The sequence below is a fragment of the Somniosus microcephalus genome, chromosome 2 (assembly GCF_052327205.1).
Source record: "Somniosus microcephalus isolate GS21.2 chromosome 2, FLI_Smic_1.0, whole genome shotgun sequence".
NCBI classification, from domain to species: domain Eukaryota; kingdom Metazoa; phylum Chordata; class Chondrichthyes; order Squaliformes; family Somniosidae; genus Somniosus; species Somniosus microcephalus.
Window position 1 is genome coordinate 20,978,246 of NC_140988.1, and position 22,642 is coordinate 21,000,887.

Below are 22,642 nucleotides of genomic sequence, written 5' to 3' on the forward strand. Positions count from 1 at the left end.
GTATTTAAACCTCTAATCTGTTTGTCCCTATGCCAATTTGCGCATGGCTCATGTAACAATCCAGAGATTATTACCTTTGAGGTTCAGTATTTTAATTTGGATCCTAGCTCCTCAAACTCCCTCAGCAGAACCTCATTCCTAGTTCTACCTATTTCGTTAGTTCCTACGTGGACCACGACAACTGGACCCGCCCCCTCCCACGAGGAGATGTCTTTAACCCTGGCACCGGGCAGGCAACACAACCTTCGGAACTCTCGGTCGCAGCTGCAGAGAACAGTATCTATCCCCCTGACTATACGGTCTCCTACCACACTACATTCCCTTTCACTCCCCCCACTTGAATGGCCTCTTGTACCATGGTCAGCTTGCTCATCCATCCTGCAGGCTTTTCCCTCATCCACACAGGCAGCAAGAACCTCATACCTGTTGGACAAGGGCAGAGGCTGAGGCTCCTCCAGCACAACACCTGGGGTCCCCTTACCTGCCTGAGTCGCAGTCACACCCTCCTGTCCCCGACTACTAAACAGACCTGCACTACTACCTAACCTAAGGGGTGTGGCTGCCTCCTGGATCCAAGTGTCCTGCTCACTCTCCCCATCCCTGATGCCCCATAATGTCTGCACCTCAGACTCCAGCTCAAAAACTCTGAGCTGAAGTTCCTCAAGATGGAGGCACTTACTGCAAACGTGGTTATCCGGGATCACAATGCTCTCCACAAACTCCCACATGCTGCAGTTGTGGCACACCACTGTCATCCCTATATGACCTTGTTTTATTTAATTCAATTTGTAATTAGGTAACTTAGTTTACAGTGTAGTTTCTTGATTACTTACTTGATCTAGATTAAGTTAAGGGTACTGAAATTAAATATCTACCTGTAACACAAAGCACTACAAGTAGTGGAGGCAAAAAGCAGCAACTGCTTCCCTCTCTTCTCCGAAGTCCCACTCTTTCCAAATAAAACACTCTGTTTAAGTCCACTCCTTTTAAATCCTGCTCTGTGCTCAAACCGGATTTTAATCATTTCCAACAAATACCCATCACAGAAGGAGTCTCAGTAACCACCAAGTTATATTGAATAACAAATTTAATAAAATGCCCCCAAGGATTGACTATTCAAAGTAGGAATTGTAAGTACTTCACTAAGTTGTTTTTTTTTTTTTTTTTTATAAACGGTGCATGTACAATACCCATATTCATTGCTTCATAAAGAGTCAAAGGGATACCAAACAACACACACACACATACATACATACACTCGCACAGCGCCCTGGGCAGGATTTGGATTTGAGGCCTTAAACAGAGTGTGCATAGGGAGCTTTATTCCCAATTACTGGAATGCACGTTCAGGAAGATTGTTTAGATCAAGCTTTCGCACTCTGTACATTATAATCTCGTGTCTCCTTGTGCAATAGAAGGTATTAGAGGCTTCAAATCGTTGCTCAATAAGAATCGGAGCATTACCAAGGAACAGCCTTTTCCTCAACACCGGATTAACAGAACATCTAAAAGCTTTGCATCAATTACTAAAGCCGCAGTGTCAGAATCAAAGGAGCTCAATTTCTAATCTGATGAACAGGTGGTCCCAGGGTGCTTCACAGAGGCCTACAGACAGAAAAATTCAGAGGCGATATTGTGGATAGGGTGGGGGTGGTGGTGAGTTTTTAAGGAGGGGCTTGGACCTGGACAGGCAGGAGGTTTAGGGATGAAATTCCAAAGCATGGGGCCGAGGGGGCTAAAGGCAAAGCCACCAAAGGGGGAGCGGGGAGTACACAAAAGGCCAGAGTTTGGAGGAGGGGTTGTAGGGCTGGAGGAGGTTACGTAAATAGGGAGGGGCGAGGCCTTGAAGGTGTGTAAATAAGAGAATAAGAATTTTAATTTGTGCCGTTAAGGGGCTGAGAGCCAATGTAGGTCAGCGAGGACAGAGGTGATAGCTGAGCCAGGTTGGTGCAGGATAGGAGACAGGCAACTGAGTTTTGGATGAGCTGAAGTTTATGGTGGGTAGAAGATGGGAGGTCGGCCAGGATAACATTGGAATAGTCGAGTCTGGAGGCATGGATGAGGATTTCAGCAGATGTGCCGAGGTAGGGACGGAAGCGGGCAATGTTACAGCGGTGGAAGTAGACAGTCTTTGTGATGGAGAGGATATGGGGTCAGAAGCTCAGCTCAAAGCAAATGGAATGCTGAAATGCAAACAATCTGGATCAACCTGAGACAATGGCTGGGCAGGGGAACGGAATCAGTGACAAAGTTTGTCGAGGGGGCTTAAAACGATGGCTTTGGTGTTCCCAATGTTCAGCTGGAAGAAATAGTGGCTGAATAACGACTGGATGTCAGACAAGCAGTCTGACAACACAGAGGCAGTGGAGGGTCAAGGGAGGTAGAGCTGGGTGTCATCAACGTACATGTGGAACTTGGCTCCATGACTGCGGGAGATGTTGCCAATGGGCAGCATGTAGATGTAGAAGTGGAGTTGGCCAAAGATAGCTCCTTGGGGAAATCTGGAGGCAACGGTGCGAGGGCAGGAAGAGAGGCCACTGCTGGAGGTGCTCTGGCTATGATCAGATGGGTAAACGTGGAAAAAGGTGATGGCAATCCAACTGATCTGGACTACAGAGGAGCAGCGCTGGAGGAGGATGGTGTGGTTGAAGGTTGGAGCAAGTTCGGGAAGGAATCATATACCATGATCACAGTCACAAAGAACGTCATTTGTGATTATGGTTAGGGCTGTTTCAGTAATGTGGTGGGCCAGAAATCGGATTGGAGATTCAAACATGGTGTTGCAGGAAAGGGGCACAGATTTGAGAGGCAACATGTTCAGGGACTTTAAAGGAAAGGGAGGTCGTGAGGACAGAGGGGTTAGGGGTGTTCTTTTTCTGAAGGGGGTGGGGTAAAGGAAATGGTTTTGAAAGGAAGGGGCCTAGCAGCTGAGGAGGGAGAACCATTTACAATGATAGATTTAAGTTTGGATGGAACTGGTGTTCATGCAAGAATTAAATATTGCCCCGCTGTTAAAATACGCTCTTTTGCTGACTGAGAATCGAGTTGAACTGATCTCCGATTTAAAAACACAAACACGCACCACGTTAAAAAAAAAAAGAATCTGTGGAGTTATGGATAAAGTACATTTCAGAATGGGAGTATTTCAGGGCTTCTGACTTCAGTCATGCAAATAGGGAGATGGAAAAAGATACAAAAGGGTTCCGAGAAAGGAGGAAGAGGAAAACAAAATTAATATTGCTTTAACCAGTTTAGCATCTATTATTTTTTTTAATATAGTACCCAACAATAATTTATATTTAGTCTGGATTCTCAAATGTCCCCAAGATCACGACTAGCTGTAATAGGAGATCAGTAAATTCTCCCAGAGATGGAAAGGAAGCATTCCTTCACCAAGCCAAATACGGCAAGCTCAGCACTGAAATTTCCTTCTGCAACTCAACTGAAGCACCTCAAACGCAACCACGGAGGGAAGTGCAGATTGCACCAGGCCACCATTTTCTACACTATAGCTGCTTCACGGTGATTGCAAGATTTTTATTTTTGAGAGTCATGGACAGGCACGGTCACGTTCCTAAGTCACAGTACAGTATGTGGAAGCACATGGCTGCCTTTGCTACAACATTACTGTGCGCCATTAAATTCAAACTCCAGGGTAGAGCTCACCCTCTCGTCCATCAAGCCCTCATTAAAGCAACCGATGTCTGCTAAACACAAAAGACCGTAGCATCACAACAGAGAATGCGACCATCTTAAATCTAGACCTTTCTATTTTAAATAGATAGCTACCCTTCTATTTTAAATAGATAGCTCCTTTACCTTAACGACCTATACAACAGCAGTGCTGTAACTAGGATTTCAATGAACCACTTGAATGCAGTGATCAAATTTGTAGATGACACCAAACTAGGAAAATGGGCAACACACGTACTCCATGAAGAGAAGGACAGAATGTAGGACTTTAATACGAGGACTAAACTCTGCATGTCCTGATCCATTTATCCCTCTCCATGTAACCTCACTTCACCTGAAGCTAGCCATGGTCTTGACACCCTGTGTAAATTATAAAATTAAATTGATATCCTGGAAGTTTTGTGCAATTATAATGGGGATTGAGGGAGAATTTCAAATACATTTTATCTCGAGAGAAACTTTCCTCCAAGTTTGGTATCTCCCTCAGGACATCAAATAACTTGATAGGAGCTCGCAATAGTATTGGAAGGAGAGGTCTAAGTAGACTAAATAGCTTTTCTTGTTCTGTCCTTCTCTGGATATTGAGATTAGTCCAGAGCACGGCACAATTTGAGGTTGTGTAGGCAGAGCCTACGCAATCCCCATTAATGAATAACCTTTGATAAACGAGTCAGTAAGTTAGAATCATAGAATCGTGCAGCACAGGAGGCCGCCATTTGGCCCATCGTGTCTTTGAAAGAGCTAGCCAATTAGTCCCACTCCTCTGCTCGTTCCCCATAGCCCTTCAAATTTCTCCTTTTCAAGTATTTATCCAATTCCCTTTTGAAAGTTATTACTGAATCAGCTTCCACTACCCCTTCAGGCACTGCACTCCAGATCATCATAACTCGCTGCATAAAAAAAATTCTCATCTCCCCCCCAGATTTATTTTTTTTTAAACCAATTCTTATTACTGACACTTATTCATACACAAGTTACCAAAACGGAGAACTAGCGACTAAATCCCAGGGCAAGTCTCACTGGTGCAGTTGCAGTGAACAACTATGATAAAACATTTTGCTTGTATAAAAAACAAATAACTGTATTAACGGGGTTGTTCAAGAGCTTCGTCACTGAGCTCCTAGTGCCAGCTCTAAACACTGTTACAGAATAGCTACTTTCATTCACCATCCCATTCACCCTCTGACCTCGGCCTCCTACACTGTTCCAATGAAGGTCAATACAAACGTAAAAACATAAGAATTAGGAACAGGAGCAGGCCATACAGCCCCTCGAGCCTGCTCCGCCTTTCAAGAAAATCATGGCTGATCTTCGACCACTTAAGGAACAGCACCTCATCTTTCAATCAGGTACTTTACAGCCTTCTGGCCTCAACACTGAGTTCAACAACTTTAGATGACAACCACTGTTCCCATTTTGTTGAACAGCAGGTGCTGATAATGGTTGTGCTGTAACCATTTAGACCTCCTTTGGACCCATCTTTTGTTGCTTTTCTTGTCCCATTACCGCTCCCTTTTGCCTTGCACCATCATCCCCATTGTCATTTAATCACTCCTGCTCATCACCGACTTTTCTCATTGTTCTTCCCTCACCCCCCACTTTCCCTGCCTCTGTACTTGCTTAAAAACGGTTAAATCTCTAACTTCTTCCAGTTTTTTATTTCAGATTTCCAGCATCTGCAGTTTTTTGCTTTGGTTATGGCATTGCTGTTAGTCATGGTACACTTTGTTATATGCTGGTACTGTAAGAGAAAGTTAGTAGCAGCAATAAAACGTTACGCTACATTTTAGATATATACCGGGAGAAACAGAGTGGGATTGGAAGAGGATCCATCAGCTGTAAACTACAGGATCAGCAACAGGAGGCAGGAACTGGTAGAGGCTGCTCAGGGAGAAAGGAAAGCCAGGAAGAGATCGTAAGCTACTGTAGGATAGAGCCTGCAAGAAGAGAGCAAAATATAAGCAATATGAATCATCTACAAGCAACTACAGTAACATCTAGTTAACACCATGATATACATAGCAAAAACGTTCTTATGTTACAAAGCTCAAAGTTGATTTACAAGGAAAAATCATTTAATTTGCAAATACCATACCACTAACATGTTCAAAAGCTGACCTGTGTAAGCTCCAGATCTGGTAGGATTTTTTCCCCCACACCCATACAGAGTGAACCAAGTACAGGAAACTCTCGTTTAAACGGCACCTAAATATCTGGAATTCTCTATTAACCAGCAAAATTCAGGAGTAGGTTCAGGTAAGTTTTACTGTATATTAGTAGTCGCGTAACCGGGGTTCCTGCACCTGCGGCCGTGTAACCGGGGTTCCTGGATCTGTGGCCGTGTAACCAGGGTTCCTGCACCTGTGGCCGCGTAACTGGGTTTCCTACACCTGTGGCCGTGTAACCGGGACTCCTGGATCTGTGGCCATGTAACCGGGACTCCTGCACAAGTGGCCGTGTAACCAGGGCTCCTGTACCTGTGCAACGGGGCTCTCGTACCTTGGTAGGTATACCTCTTCGTTATCCGGAATTTTTAATCAACCGGCACCATCCCAGTGCCGTAGGTGCCGGATACCAAAGAGTTTCCTGTATGTAGGTAGACCAGCTACGTTGCACATTTTACATCAATGTGAAGTCATTCTACTTCACACTGTGCACCTTAACGCAGTTGCAAGGCCATCCTACTTGAATTTAGGCAATTTGTAAGATGCCGCTTCGAGGAGGCCATCTCACAGTGTGCTCTGGGCTTCACACTGGTTGTGGTACAATCACAAATGGTACCAAGTCAAGTTCCGCTTTTTAATTCTTTTCAGCAGAGAGGGACTGAATCATGGGGCAATCGGCTTGACTGGTGACAGGGAAGAGATAATACCCTTTGATATTTGGAAGCAGGATCCAAAGAATAACAGCTCTTGTGGTGGACACAACTGTGACTTCCTACGATTGGTCATGAAACCTAGATGCTCTAGAAGCACTGGGCGCTGCTTAACTGCCTCCTTTGCTGTATCTGCCAAGGATATCTTACTCAGCAGTCATTTATAAAAGGTAGGCACACGACTGGGATCATACAATTATGTGGGAATAGTATTACAAACAGTACCTAGTCACTTTTGATTATATATCAGGACTGTTGGGAGGGCTTCTGTGCCTAGTTTCACCTGACATCTCTCTGCTCTAGTATCAAGCATCATGCTTGGAACCAGGATTGTCTTCAACCAAACTAACTAGGTTAACTGTTCTGATGAAAGGTCATCGACCCGAAACGTTAACTCTGTTTCGCTCTCCAGAGATGGTGCCTGACCTGCTGAGTGTTGTTTTTATAACGGTATAAAGTCCTTGTGCCAAGTTTGGAACAAGCTTTATTTCAGTGATATGACAATGTTGATAGTCAGCATTTTGGAGTCAATAGTTTTACAATATCTGGAATTTCCACCTACAGCGTGTAGCAGAGTTTATTCTCCAGAGCAGCCGAATCAGGTAGGAACCGGACGTTGGGAAAAAAAAGAGTGGCAGTGTGAACTAGGAGGGGGTGCCCACATAAAAAGGGGCAGGAGGAGGATTGCAGTGTGCCAGCATGAGCTGACCAAGGGGGGTGGGGGAAGGAGAAGCATGCCAATGTGAATTGAAAGGAGAGGGGAAAGTGCCAAAATAAACTGGGGTGAGAGGGGAATTGTGTCTGCGACAACTGTAAAAGCAATCATGTTTTTGCAACAGAGAGTGCACAATGATCTGCAGTTTCCCTGCAGAAAGAGGGGAAAATTTCCAAATTTTTGTCATGATCTTTGCAAGACAAGTAATGGAATGTTGTACATACCTGCAGCTGAGGTTATGACAAGCCCCCGCCTCCCTACACTTTCAGGGTGAAATGTCACAGGCCTATATTCAGGGCTATTTTTGAGTTGTCAGTTATCTTGGTGGGGGTGTCAGTTTTTCTGAAGACATTGGACAGTTCTCCCAGTTCAGTACGTACGGTCTTGAAAGGTCAGTTGCACAGAAGGAGCTGCCATGCTCAATGTAAACCTCAAAAATCAGCAAGCACGCATGTGGGGATGGCGAGTGGGTTGATCTGATCACTGTAGGTCAAAGTGGACCTCAAATCAGGATGGAGTTAGAGAACAATGGTACAACAACTCTGAAGACTGAAACTAGAGAACAAAAAAGTTTTTTTTTTTTTTTAGACTTGACTCTTCTTTGAAGGAAGTCTCAGTCTACAAGCTCTGGCACTAAGGAGGAAGTTTTACTCTACAAGCTCCAGAACTACAACAGGTTTTCAACTTTTCTTCCAGCAAACAAAAAAATTATAAATCATAACTGTGAGCTTTTTCTAATATAAGAGACAAGCAGTTTCCTGCTTAATAGCAAACAGAAACAGTAATGAGAGAATGAGGTCATATATATAGTTCAGTGAGGAAAGATCTCAAATGATTTTCTCCCATAAAGACAACTGCATCCCATTTATATTTGGAGGAGGTTCAACAACTTTTCTGTTATAAAGCAAAATGGACATTGAAATTCTGCAATTGGATTGACTAGACTAACGTTTTAAACCTGAAAAGGTCAGTTAACTTCAATCAAAGATTGATGCAGTGAAGTGTTAAATTAATGGGAAACCTTTGAATGAAAAAGGGGGTGTACTGTGACCTTACTTGTGCTTTCCAGCTAATTCCTGTAGACCTTCTGTATTAAAGTATTTCTGCATTGACAATTCTATATTAATATTTAAAAACAACCAAACAGTTAGCAAAGTTAACACACCAAGCATTATTCATAAAGTCCAAGTATTTTTGCATATCTATAATACAGTAAAAATTTTACATCTGCACACTCTTCCAGTCAACTTCATAAATTGCTACCTCCACTTTTATAATGGAAAGTGCCTATGTGGACCTGTCCACAATGACGATCACAGATACTGTCTGACCTGAGTGTTTCCAGCATGTTTCTGTTTTTATTACACTTCAAAAGTAATTCATTGGCTGCAACACACTTTGGGATGTCCGGAAAGACGCTAGATAAATGCAAGTCCTTTCTTCAATCCACCCAGTCATGGATGGGCTGCAACACCATCACTGGCAGGAAGGTGCAAATACAGCGTGACAAGTTTACATAGGCAGTTTGCATTATAAATGTGGAGAGGGATTTAAAACGCAAATTCAGAAGCGAAGGCAGAACAGATGACTTTAAAAATGAACTACGCTCGTGAACTGGAACAGCCCCCCTGTGCCAGATGACCACCGAACAGATGCAGGGGATACCTGGACCAGGGTCTGCCTGAACAGGAGGGGCTGTGTGTGACAATGGAGGGGCCAAGCCGTTCGCCAGCCCAGAGCGAGAGCAGCAAGTAGGGGATTGAAAGCACCTAACCTGCAGAGTAACAATGAGAAACAGCAAGGCGCAGCAACACAAACAGCGCAGCCAGAGGCGCCTCAGCCCGGTCCTGGCTCCGCGACGCCGCTCTCCCCTCGGCCACGGCTCCCCTTCCATTCCTGCAACAGTAACAAAAAAAGGGATTCCACACGTGCCCCGCCTCTGCCCTGTGGCTCATTGGTTCGTTCCGCCGCAACTCGGGAAACCCCCCTTTGTGATGTCACGCCGTGCTGCGCCGCAGAGTGGCTGTGCAGGCTGTCAATCACCAGCTTCTCTCACCGCCCGTCACCGTGAGCCTGCGCTGTCCCGGACTCTCCTCTTCCCCCTCCCTCAACTGCAGCAGTGAATTGGGGAGGTCGGGCTGGTTACTGGCGCCCCCACCCTTGCCATGAGAATTGTACTGTTAGAAAAACTAAACCACACCTGGTGGGCTGAAAACACTGGAAATACAGACCTCCCTAAAACTCTCTGCCTCTCTTTCTTCCATCTTGTGTCAGCTGTGGCTCAGTGGGTAGCACACTCGCCTCTAGAGTCAGAAGGTTGTGGGTTCATAGTCCCACTCCAGGGACTTGAGCACATAAAGCTAGGCTGACACTCCAGTGCAGTGCTGAGGGAGTGCTGCACTGTCAGAGGTGCCGTCTTTCAGGATGAGATGTTAAACTGTGGCCCTGTCTGCTCTCTCAGGTGGACGTAAAAGATCCCGCGGCGCTATTTCGAAGAAGAGCAGGGGAGTTATCCCTGAGTGTCCTGGCCAATAGTCATCCCTGAGTGTCCTGGCCAATAGTTATCCCTCAACCAACACAACAGTTTGAAATAGGGTTAGACCCGAAACGTCACTCTAATTTCTCTCCACGGATGTTGCCTGGCCTGCTGAGTTTTTCCAGCATTTTCTGTTGTTATAACAAAAACATTGCTGTTTGTGGGACCTTGCTGTGCGCAAATTGGTGTTTCCTACATTACAACAGTGACTCCACTTCAAAAGTACTTCATTGGCTGTAAAGCACTTTGAGATGTCCGGTGGTTGTGAAAGGCGCTATGTAAATACAAGTAAGGCCTGCCTATTTGACCAAGCTTTCGTCATCTGCCCCAATATCTCCTTATGTGGCTCGGTGTCAAATTTTGTTTATAAAGCTCCTGCGAAGCACCTTTAAATGTGCTATATAAATACAAAAGTTGTTGGAAAGAAAGAAAGACTTGCATTTATATACCACCTTTCATGACCCCAGGACGTCCCAAAGCGCTTTACAGCCAATTAGGTACTTTTGAAGTGTAGCCACTATTGTAATGTAGAAAACACAGCAGCCAATTTAGGCACAACAATGTGGTCATGACCAGCTAATCTATTTTAGTGAAATAAAAACAGAAAATGCTGGAGATACTCAGCAGGTCAGGCAGAAAGAGAGAAACAGAGTTAACGTTTCAGGTCGATGACCTTTCGTCAGAACTGGAAAAAAGCAGGAAATGGAACAGATTTTTAAGCAAGTGTAGGAGCTGGGAAAGGGGGGAGGGGTGAAAGAACAAAAGGGAAGGTCAGTGATAGGGTAGAAGGCAGGACAGGTTAAGAGACATTAAGAGATATTCAAGGCAAAAGGAGATGGTAATGGGACAGGTTAAGAAACAAAGGATGGCTCTAGATGAAGTGTAAATTGCGCTGGCAGAATGAAAGACAGCTGCCATGTGGGGGAGAAGAAAAAAAGACACAGACAAAAAGTGTGGATAAAAAATATATATATGATAGGGGCCGAGGTTATGATCTGAAATTGTTGAACTCTATGTTGAGTCCAGAAGGCTGTAAAGTGCCCAATCGAAAGATGAGGTGCTGTTCCTCGAGCTTATGCTGAGCTCCCGTGGAACAATGCAAGAGGCCGAGGACGGTGAGGTCTGATTGGGAGTGGAGCGGAGAATTAAAGTGACAGGCGACCAGAAGCTCGGGGTCCCCCTTACAGACTGAATGGAGGTGTTCCGCAAAGCGGTCACCCAATCTGCCTTTGGTCTCCCCAATGTGAAGGAGACCACATCGTGAGCAGCGAATACAGTATACTAAATTGCAAGAAGTACAAGTAAATCGCTGTTTCACCTGAAAGGGGTGTTTGGGGCCCTGGACAGTGGGAAGGGGGGAGGTATAAGGGCATGTGTTGCATCTCCTGCGCTTGCACGGGAAGGTGCCAGGCGAAGGGGAAGGGGTGTTGGGGGTGATAGATATAGTAATCTGGGATGTTATGATTCAGGTTATCCACCAGGCGGTGCTGTAGCCAATGCTGCTACTAAGGTCAGAGGTTTGCTTCCTGTTAAGGTCAGAGGTTTGCTTCCTGTATAGGTCAGCACAAGGTGCAATGCCAGGATGCTGATGCAGGCTGTCTGTAAACGTGTTTCCCAGTTGTTAATAAGGTACTCGTGTTAATTCTACAATATCGCCTCTTTGAGTTCTTGTTCTCCTTAATGGATTTATCACATTTGGCGACGAGGCAACTTAAGGACCCTGCATAAAGAAAAGTCTGCCGGGACGTTTAAACAACAAAATCACGAGCTAAAGTTAGCTACAAGCTGGAAGAGAGCATGGCTGCCATGGTAGGAACGGTTTCCGCTTTTGATATTCAAGCACAAACCTGGGAAGAATACTGTGAAGTGTTGGGTTATTTTTTCGAAGCAAATGAAATAAATGATGCCAGAAAAAGGAAAGCCATTCTGCTTAGTTCAGTGGGAAGCCAAACCTACAGTTTGATGAAAAATCTGCTCAGTCCTGAAAAGCCTGGAGACAAATCATTTGTTGAATTAGTGGCTTTGCTAAAAGAACATTTCAACCCTAAGCCTAGTGAGATTGTACAGCGGTTCAAGTTTAATTCAAGGAACAGGAAAGAGGAAGAGAGCGTAATGGACTATGTAGCGGTGTTGCGTAAATTAGCACAAGATTGCAATTATGGGAACAACCTGAAGGAAATGCTGCGAGATAGGCTCGTTTGTGGAATTATGGACAACCGAATGCAGCGTAGATTATTATCCGAGACTGGGCTTACTTATGAAAAAGCATTGGAACTTGCTCAAGCCAAAGACACAGCGAACCGAGATGTAAAAGAAATACAGGGTTCAGACAGGGCTAATGCTACGCAAGTTGCAGGTCAGGTTGTTGTGCACAAGTTGAACATGCGTCAGAAACAACAACGTGAGCATGTGAAGGCATGTTATAGATGCAAGGGCGATCACCTGGCGAGTGAATGCCGGTTTCTGGAGGAAAAGTGCTACAAGTGTGGGAAACAAGGACACATAATACGAGCTTGCAGGGCGAAATCACCTGTGGAGCAATCCAAACCAAAAGGGGGAGGATAGCAAAACCAAGGGAGAGAAGTGAAAAAACATGGAGCACACCACATCAGCGGGGAAGCTGAGGAAGAAGAGGACATGTTCATAATGTATAGCATGTTAGAGAACATTCCAAAAGTGGCTCCTATCACATTGCAACTGACAGTAAATGACTCTAAGGTGAACTTTGAAGTGGATACAGGGTGCGGCATGACCATAATGAACAAGGCAGAGTACTCAAAATTGTGGAACCATGCAAAAGTTCCAGAGTTAAAGCCTTGCTCCCTGCATCTTAAAACATATACAGGTGAACGAGTAGCGACATTAGGTACAGCTAAGGTAACTGTGCAACACAGGGACACAGTGGAACAGCTACCTGTAGTTATAGTATTGGGTACCGGACCAAACCTGTTAGGTCGGGGCTGGATAAAAGAACTTAAATTAGACTGGGGAGCAGTACATCAAATAGATGCGGGCAAACAGTGTTGAGTGAACATGAGAGTGTGTTCAAGGAGGAACTTGGCACATTTAATGGCCCCCCAGCTAAGGTTTATGTAGACAAGGAGGCACCGCCAAGGTTTTTTAAACAACGACCTGTGCCTTATGCCATGAAGCCAAAGGTAGAGGCTGAGCTTGACCGTCTATTGAGAGAGAACATACTGGAGCCGGTGAAATGTTGAGAATGGGCAGCTCCCATAGTACCTGTGTTAAAACCGGACAATTCGGTAAGACTCTGTGGAGACTATAAATTGACTGTCAATCGGGTGTCCAAACTAGAGCAGTATCCTATTCCCAAAACAGAGGATCTCTTTGCAAACCTGGCTGGAGGAAACAAATTCACAAAGTTGGATATGAGTCATGCCTACTTGCAGATTACACTGGATGACGAATCAAAGAAGTATGTCACCATAAATACACACAAGGGCTTGTTTACATATAACCGCCTACCGTTTGGTGTCTCATCTAGTTCAGCTATCTTCCAGAGGACAATCGAAGATGTACTGCAAGGCATTCCACATGTTTCCATCTATCTGGATGACATTCTGGTGATGGGAAGAACCGACCAGGAGCATCTGAGCACTCAGAGAGGTACTACAGAGATTGGAGAGGGCAGGGTTCCGGCTCAAGAGGAGTAAGTGCACTTTCCTGGGGAATGAGGCAGTGTTCCTGGGACACAGAGAGGACGCCACTGGGCTCCATCCACTCAAGGATAAGGTTCAAGCACTGCAGGACGCCCCTGCTCCTACAAATGTGGCTGAGTTAAAAGCTTACCTGGGACTGCTGAACTATTATAACAGGTTTTTACCAAACTTGTCAACTGTGTTAGCACCTCTTCACAAACTACTGCGCAAGGAGACAAAGTGGCAGTGGGGAGAGGAGCAGGGGGTTTCATTTGAACAGTCCAAGAAACTGATGCTGTCGTCGGATGTGCTGGTTCACTACAATGCAGAGAAAGACATCATTCTTTCTTGTGACGCTTCACCTTACGGGGTGGGGGCAGTTCTTTCACACTGCATGGAAGATGGAACTGAAAGACCAATAGGGTTTATGTCCCGAACTCTAACACCAGCGGAAAAAAACTATTCCCAGTTAGACAAAGAGGGGTTAGCAGTAATGTTTGGGTTACAGAGGTTCCACAAGTACATATAGAGTCATAGAGTCATAGAGTAATACAGCACGGATAGAGGCCCTTCGGCCCATCGTGTCCATGCCGGCCATCAAGCCCTGTCTAATCTAATCCCATATTCCAGCATTTGGCCCGTAGCCTTGTATGCTATGGCATTTCAAATGCTCATCCAAATGCTTCTTAAATGTTGTGAGGGTTTCTGCCTCCACAACCCTTTCAGGCAGTGAGTTCCAGACTCCAACCACCCTCTGGGTGAAAAAGTTCTTTCTCAAATCCCCTCTAAACCTCCCGCCCTTTACCTTGAATCTATGCCCCCTAGTTATTGACCCCTCTACTAAGGGGAAAAGCTCCTCAGCATCCATCCTATCTATGCCCCTCACAATTTTGTACACCTCAATCATGTCCCCCCTCAGCCTCCTCTGCTCCAAGGAAAACAAACCCAATCTGCCCAGTCTCTCTTCATAGCTGAAGCGCTCCAGCCCTGGTAACATCCTGGTGAACCTCCTCTGCACCCTCTCTAACGCGATCACATCTTTCCTGTAGTGTGGCGACCAGAACTGCACACAGTATTCCAGCTGTGGCCTAACCAGTGTTTTATACAGCTCCATCATAACCTCCTTGCTCTTATATTCAATGCCTCGGCTAATGAAGGCAAGTATCCCATATGCCTTTTTTACCACCTTATCCACCTGTTCCGCCGCCTTCAGGGATCTGTGTACCTGCACACCCAGATCCCTCTGACCCTCCGTCTTGCCTAGGGTCTTTCCCTTCATTGTGTATTCCCTTGCCTTGTTAGACCCCCCAAAGTGCATCACCTCGCACTTTTCCGGGTTAAATTCCATTTGCCACTGTTCCGCCCATCTGACCAACCCATCTATATCGTTCTGCAGACTGAGGCTACCCTCCTCGCTATTTACCACCCTACCAATTTTAGTATCATCCGCGAATTTACTGATCATACCCTTTACATTCATATCCAAGTCATTAATGTAGACCACAAACAGCAAGGGACCCAGCACCGATCCCTGTGGTACCCCACTGGCCACAGGTTTCCAGTCACAAAAACAACCTTCGACCATCACCCTCTGCCTTCTGCCACTAAGCCAGTTTTGTATCCAATGTGCCAAGGCACCCTGGATTCCATGGGCTCTTACCTTCTTGACCAGTCTCCTGTGCGGGACTTTATCGAAGGCCTTACTGAAATCCATGTATACCACATCCACTGCGTTACCCTCATCCACACACCTAGTCACCCCCTCAAAAAATTCAATCAAATTAGTCAGACATGATCTTCCCTTGACAAAGCCATGTTGACTATCCCTGATTAATCCTTGCCTCTCCAAGTGGAGACAAATTTTGTCCCTCAGGATTTTTTCCAGTAATTTTCCTACCACTGATGTTAGGCTCACTGGCCTGTAGTTCCCCGGTTTTTCCCTACTACCCTTCTTGAATAATGGTACTACATTAGCGGTTCTCCAGTCCTCTGGCACATCCCCTGTGGCCAGAGAGGTCCTGAATATATGTGTTAGAGCCCCCGCAATCTCCTCCTTTGCCTCACACAGCAGCCTGGGGTACATTTCATCCGGGCCTGGGGATTTATCCATTTTTAGGCCAGCTAAAACCGCCAATACCTCCTCCCTCTCGATGTTAATATGTTCGAGCATATCACAGTCCCCCCGCCCTATTTCTATGTCTACATCGTCCTTCTCCATAGTGAAAACAGATGCAAAAAATTCATTTAGAACCCCTCCTACATCTTCCGGCTCCACACACAGATTGCCACTTTTGTCCCTAATGGGCCCTATTTTTTCCCTAGTTATCCTTTTACCCTTAATATACTTATAAAACATCTTCGGATTTTCCTTTATTTTGCTCGCCAGTGTTATTTCATGGCCCCTCCTTGATCTCCTAATTTCTTTTTTAAGTATCCCCCTGCACTTTTTGTACTCCTCTAGGGCTTCCTCCGTCTTTAGCCTTTTGTATCTACCAAAAGCCCTCCTTTTTTTCCTAATCCATTCCCGTATATCCCCTGACATCCACGGTTCCCTGTGGTTTTTGGAACCACTCTTGACATTTATGGGAACATGTTGCCCTTGTATGATCTCAATCTCCCTTCTGAAAGCCTCCCATTGCTCCGATGCGGATTTTCCTACAAGTAGCTGATCCCAGTCCATTTTGGCCAGATCCTGCCTTATCCTATTAAAATCGGCCTTCCCCCAATTTAGAACCTTTATTTCCGGCCCATCCCTGTCCTTTTCCATGACCACCTTAAATCTTACCATATTATGGTCACTATCACCAAAGTGCTCACCTACTAGCACTTTTTCCACTTGGCCGGCCACATTCCCTAGAATTAGGTCCAGTACCGCCCCCTCTCTTGTAGGACTTTCTACATGCTGGCTCAAAAAGCTCTCCTGGATGCACTTTAAGAATTCTACACCCTCTGAGCCTTTCACACTTTGACTATCCCAGTTAATATTGGGGAAGTTGAAATCCCCCATTATTATTACCCTATTATTTGCACATTTCTCTGAGATTTGCCTACATATCTGTTCCTCTATTTCCCCCTGACTGTTTGGAGGCCTATAGTACACTCCCAGCAAAGTGCTTGCCCCCTTTTTGTTTTTAAGCTCCACCCATATGGCCTCATTAGAGGACCCTGCTAATATATCATCCCTCCTTACTGCAGTAATTGACTCCTTAATTAATATTGCGACACCCCCTCCTCTTATACCTCCCCCTCTGTCTCGCCTGAAGATTCTGTACCCCGGAATATTGAGCTGCCAGTCTTGCCCCTCCCTCAACCATGTCTCCGTGATAGCAACAATATCATACTCCCATGTGTTTATCAACACCTTCAGTTCATCCACCTTATTTGCAAGACTCCTTGCATTAAAATAGATGCCATCCAGCCTTGCCCTTATATATTTGCCCTGTCTACCAAGCTGACTTGTTTTTTCCTCCATAATTGGCAGCACATCCCCCCCTATTTCAGCTTCCCTCTGTATCCCATCCCCCTGCCAAGTTAGTTTAAACCCCCCCCGACAGTGCTAGCAAACCTCCCCGCAAGGATATTTGTCCCGCTCTGGTTCAGGTGCAACCCGTCCGACTTGTACAAGTCCCACCTTTCCCAGAAGCAGGCCCAGTGATCCAGGAAAGTAAAACCCTCCCCCCTACACCAACTCTTTAGCCACGCATTCATCTGCTCTATCCTCCCATTCCTATACTTACTAGCACGTGGCACTGGGAGTAATCCAGAGATTACACCCTTTGAGGTCCTGCCCTTTAATCTGTTACCTAGCTCCCTAAATTCTTGATGCAGGACCTCATCCCTCTTTTTACCTATGTCGTTGGTACCAATGTGGACCACGACCACTGGCTGTTCACCCTCCCCCTCCAGAATGCCCTGCAGCCGCTCAGTGACATCCTTGACCCTGGCACCAGGGAGGCAACAAACCATCCTGGAGTCACGTTTGCGGCCACAGAAACGCCTATCTGTTCCCCTTACTATAGAATCCCCTACCACTATTGCTCTCCCACTCTTTTTCCCCCCCTCCTGGGCAGCAGGAGCACCCCCAGTGCCAGGAAGTTGGCTGCTGCTGCCTTCCCCTGGTGAGTCATCCCCCTCAACAGTATCCAAAGCGGTATACCTGTTTGAAAGGGGGATGTCCGCAGGGGTTCCCTGCACTACCTGCCTGCCTTTGTTGCTCCGCCTGATGGTCACTCCCTGTGCTGCCCTATATGGCAGGAAGTTCACCATATGCACCGATCATAAACCTCTTCTCTTTTCAACGAAATGAAAGCAGTTCCACAGATGGTGTCACCCCGGATCCAGAGGTGGGCAGTGACGTTGAGGGCATATGAGTATGTCATCGTCTACAAGGTGGGCAAGTACCATGGGAGCGCAGATGCCTTGAGCCGTCTTCTGTTAGATCCGTGTATCTTGATGTTATGTCCTTCAATAATTAGACAAGAGACTGCAGGGAACGATCAACAGGTGTTTACTGAATGAGGGTTACTCTAGAACTAACTTTACAGATCACTACTCAGGGTTTATATACAGGTGTGGTCACTGCCGGTACTACAGTATACAGGAGATGTAAAAAGTAGTTCTCCCCTTAAAGGTACATACATTACAATTCCTCCCCTTTTAGATTAACAGTACCATAACACTCATTTAACAATTAAATATCAAACTAATTACAATTAACACTTTTAACATGCAACATTAACTGAAAATAGTCTATTTATAAATTCAGTCTTTGGGGAGGCTTCCTGATCCTTTCTGGATAGCGCCTTTCCCGAGTGTCTTGCTCTTGGTGCGGAGGCGATTCTGGCCCCCTGTCGTCGGTTGGTTCATCTGCTTCCGATGCTACTGTTTCTGGGGTAGGTGCTACCTGTATGTCGGGTTCATCACCAGGTACGTATGGGCGAGACATGGGGTTGACTCGTTCCTGTGACTCTAGGATCTGGTCAACATGGCGTCTCACAATGTTCTCCCCAACATCCACTGTGTACATTAGTGGCCCCTGCCATGTGCATATTGTTCCTGGTTGCCATTTCTCTGTTCGGTAGTCGCGGGCCAAGACTGGTTGCCCTACATTGAAGCTCCTTGTCGGCTTCTCATTGATGTGCTGGAATTGCTTATTCTCAACATCTCTTCGTACATTTGGTCTGAGCAAATCCAGACGAGATCTCAACCTTCGGTTAAAGAACATCATGGCCGGGGCCTGGTTAGTGACTGCATGTGTCCCATTTCTGTAGGCTAACAGGAAATTGTCCACCTTATGCTGCAGTGGAATGTCGTCATCGCACATGGCCTTTACTGCATTTATAAAGGTTTGTACGAACCTCTCAGCCAATCCATTTGTGGCTGGATGATACGGGCGGATGTGTAATGCCTTACCCCATTCCTTTTCATAAATCTTCGAAACTCTTCGGACACAAACTGTGGTCTGTTATCAGAGCAAATCTGCTCTGGCAAGCCGTTCCTGGGAAAAATGGTCCGTAGGACTGCAATAGTTTTCTCCGTGGTGGTGGAGGACATTTTGATCACCTCAGGCCATTTCGAGTGCGCATCCACGGCTATTAAAAACATTGAGTCCATGAATGGACCAGCAAAATCAATATGCACCCATTGCCATGGAGATGAGGGCCACTCCCATGGGTGTAGAGGGGCATGTGGTGGTGCATTTTGGACCTTCTGGCATCCTGAGCAGCTCTTTGTCAGGTCCTCGATTTGCTGATCGATCCCCGGCCACCACACATAAGCCGTAGCAAGGCTTTTCATTTTCACCCCTCCCAGATGACCTTCGTGAAGCTCATTGAGCACTCTCTCTCTTAACTTGGGTGGAATTACCACTCGGGATCCACACATCAAGTTCCCCTGGCACACTGACAGCTGTTCTCTTCTGGATGAGGATGCTGGCAACAGTGCGTCGCCATGTGCTGGCCATCCCTTCACCGTCAAATCATATACCCGAGACAGTGTCGGGTCATTTCGGGTCTCCTTCTCTATACCAGCGTTAGTTACTGGCAAGCATTCAATTATAGTCGAATGAAATATTTCGACAGGATCCACTGCTGGTGCTTCCTCCGCAGTAGGCAGTGGCAAGCGTGATAGCCCATCAGCGTTTCCATGCTGTTTCGTGCCCTTATACTCGATTTCATATTGGTGCGCCCCTAGAAAAAGGGACCATCTTTGTAGCTGTTGCGCAGTCATCACCGAAAGCCCTTCTTTGGATTAAAGGTGGAGACAAGTGGTTGGTGGTCAGTCAGCAAGGTGAACTTCTGCCCGTGCAGATAGTGATTGAACTTTTTCACTCCCCACACTAGGCTGAGGGCCTCCCTGTCAATCTGGGCGTAGTTACGCTCGGCTGAGGTTAGTGACCGAGACGCAAAGGCTACTGGCCTCTCCGAGCCGTCCGGGAATTTGTGCGACAGCACCGCTCCAATGCCATAGGGTGATGCATCACACGCCAACTGAATTGGTAGTGCTGGGTTGAAATGAGCCAACACCTCTTTTGATGTGATCAATGCTTTGCTCTTCTGGAAAGCTCGTTTACATTCATCACTCCACTCCCATGGTACCCCCGTTTGCAGTAGGGTGTTCAGTGGGTGTAGTACGGTAGACAAATTTGGCAAGAACTTATGGTAGTAGTTTACCAGCCCGAGGAACGACCTCAGTTGTGACACATTTTCCGGTGCTGGAGCCTTGACTACTGCCTCAATCTTTTCAGGAGACTTATGTAACCCCTCTTTATCAATAACGTGGCCACAATACGAGATCTGCTTCTGGAAAAACTCGCATTTGTGGCGATTAGCTCGGAGCCCATATTCCTTCAATCTAGTGAGCACCTGCTCCAGGTTGGCGAGGTGATCACTGTCATTTTCGCCCGTGACCAGGATGTCGTCCAAATAACACTGGGTCCCTGGAATCCCTTGCAGGACTTGATCCATTGCCCTTTGCCAAATAGCCGGAGCTGATGCTACCCCGAACACCAGCCGGTTGTATTGGTAGAGACCTTTATGAGTGTTGATCGTGAGGTACTGTTTCGAGGCTTCTTCTACCTCCATTTGCAGGTACGCCTGGGCCAGATCAATCTTAGTGAAGCGTTTCCCTCCAGATAGCGAGGCGAAAATATCTTCAATCCGCGGAAGCGGATATTGTACAGTGTGAAGGACTGGGTTCACTGTCACCTTAAAGTCCCCACAGATGCGAACCTTCTTTGGTTCCCAGGCATATTACTCAACGACCTCTTCATTACAGGAACGATGGGTGTAGCCCACTCGCTCCAGTCCACTTTGGACAGTACTCCTGAACGTTCCAAACCTTCCAGCTCTGCTTCCACGGCTGGCGGATCGCATAAGGTACCGGTCTGGCCTTACAAAACTTTGGGCTTGCATTTTCCTCTATTTTGATCGTCGCTGTTATGCCTTTTAGTGTTCTGAGTCCCTGCTGGAACACTTCTTGTCCGTCAGTTAGCATTTTTGACAGTCGTCCAGGTGTGACGTCGTCATCCTTTTTGGCATCTACAGTCAGTGCTTGTATGGAATGCCAATCTAGCTGTATCTTCCGGATCCATTCACATCCTAGTAGTGGTGGTCCTCCATCTGGCAATACATATAGGTCCATTTTTGGTGTTTCCTTGCCGTTATATATAACGTTCACCCTTATTTTTCCTTTGGGGTAGACTTTTTGCCCCGTGTACATCTTCAAGACAATCTTTGTATCTCTCAAGGGTATATGTGAGAATAGCCGCTTGTAGTCCCTTCGGTTTATGACTGTTAGGGCTGATCCTGTGTCCAATTCCATTTTCACTTGGACTCCTGCTATCTTGAGCGTGACCCAGATAGTTTGGTGATCCTCCGTTTTGATCACATTATGTAGTTTCAGACAACCCAGCTCCTTGCTTCCGGAGTCTGTATCACTCTTCTGTTCGTCTGAACTACTCTCCGTCACCTTATGTACCTTCTTGTACTTCTCCTGTGGAGATTTCTTGCTGCTGGTTTTCTTTCCCGACCTGCAGACTCTTGCTATGTGTCCTACTTTTCCACACTGTCTGCACACTTTGTCCTTGAACCAGCAATCATTATGGTCGTGTGTTGTTCTGCCGCAGCGATAGCACTTCACTGTTCCGTATGACATTTCATTTGTGCCATATTCTTGCGGTCTCCGTTGTATCTCTGCATTGCCCCGTGCTGCTGCTTCATGTGATACTGCAATGCTGAAAGCCTTGTCCAGCATAAGATCCTTTTCTGATAGCAGCCGTTTCTGGGTTCCTTCACTTTGAAGTCCACACACAAACTTGTCCCTTAAAGTATCTGCTAGTCCTGTTCCAAACTGGCAGTGTTTCGATAGCTTGCGCAGTTCCGTTAAATACTCAGCATTACTTTCATCTTTATGCTGGTTCCTTTTGTGAAACTTAAATCTTTCTGCTATCAGCAGCGGTGTGGGGTTTAAGTGGTCCTGTAGGATTGACACTATGTTTTCAAAATCCTTTTCTACTGGCTCTCTGGGGTTACTAGGTTTCGTAGTAAGCCATACGTTTTTGCACCCATTGAATTCAACAATACCAGCGCTTTCTTGTCATCTGGCACTTATTTCGCCTTGCAGTATACTTCTATGCGTTCGACATATGTCGTCCAATCTTCGACTTCATTGTCGAACGCTGTGATACTGCCACTTTTCGGCATTTTTGGGTGTGGTTAGACTGGCTTAAAATGGCGTCTCCCGCGCTTTCCTTTCTTCCCCACTGCGGCTTAAAATGTCGTCTCCCGCGCTGCTGCCAATGCCGCTCTCGGCGGTCCTCGTGGCAAATGGCGACGCCCTGTGGGTTTCGTGCGCTGCTCCTGCGCTGCTGCCAATGCCGCTCTCTGCGGTCCTCGTGGCAATGGCAGTGCCTCGGGTTTTCCTGCGCGCCTCTCTCCCCCGTTGACGCTGCTCGGCCCTTGACCACCGGCTGCGCTCTGCTCTCTCTCATCTCTCTCCCCCATTGACGCCGCTCGGTCCTGAACACCGGCTGCGCCCTGTGCACTCTGCCCTCTCTCTCTCCCCCGTCGACGCTGCTCGGCCTTTTTCTGTGCTGCTCGGTCGGGCTCTAGCCCGTCACTATCCGGGAAGGGTCTGCGCAGTACCTGTTGCCAGCCTGTTTCGCT

The 22,642-nt window shown here is 46.4% G+C and overlaps 1 protein-coding gene across 2 annotated transcripts in view; it reads right to left on the minus strand.

Annotated features, from left to right (window-relative positions):
* pofut3 (protein O-fucosyltransferase 3) overlaps nt 1-9,224 on the minus strand; it is a 60,708-nt gene extending 51,484 nt beyond the window's left edge. Inside the window, exons 1-2 of one of the 2 annotated variants that reach the window (XR_015080913.1) lie at nt 9,058-9,149; nt 5,492-5,630 (exon numbers count right to left, since the gene is read on the minus strand). Coding sequence is in view for 1 of the 2 variants with exons in the window: in XM_086007278.1 (XP_085863404.1) it covers nt 9,058-9,177 (120 nt within the window). In the remaining variant the exon portion in view is untranslated. Of the gene's footprint in view, nt 1-5,491; nt 5,631-9,057 lie in introns of both variants that reach the window. The other variant, XM_086007278.1, reaches the window with a different exon arrangement.
* Between the last annotated feature and the right edge of the window lie 13,418 nt (nt 9,225-22,642).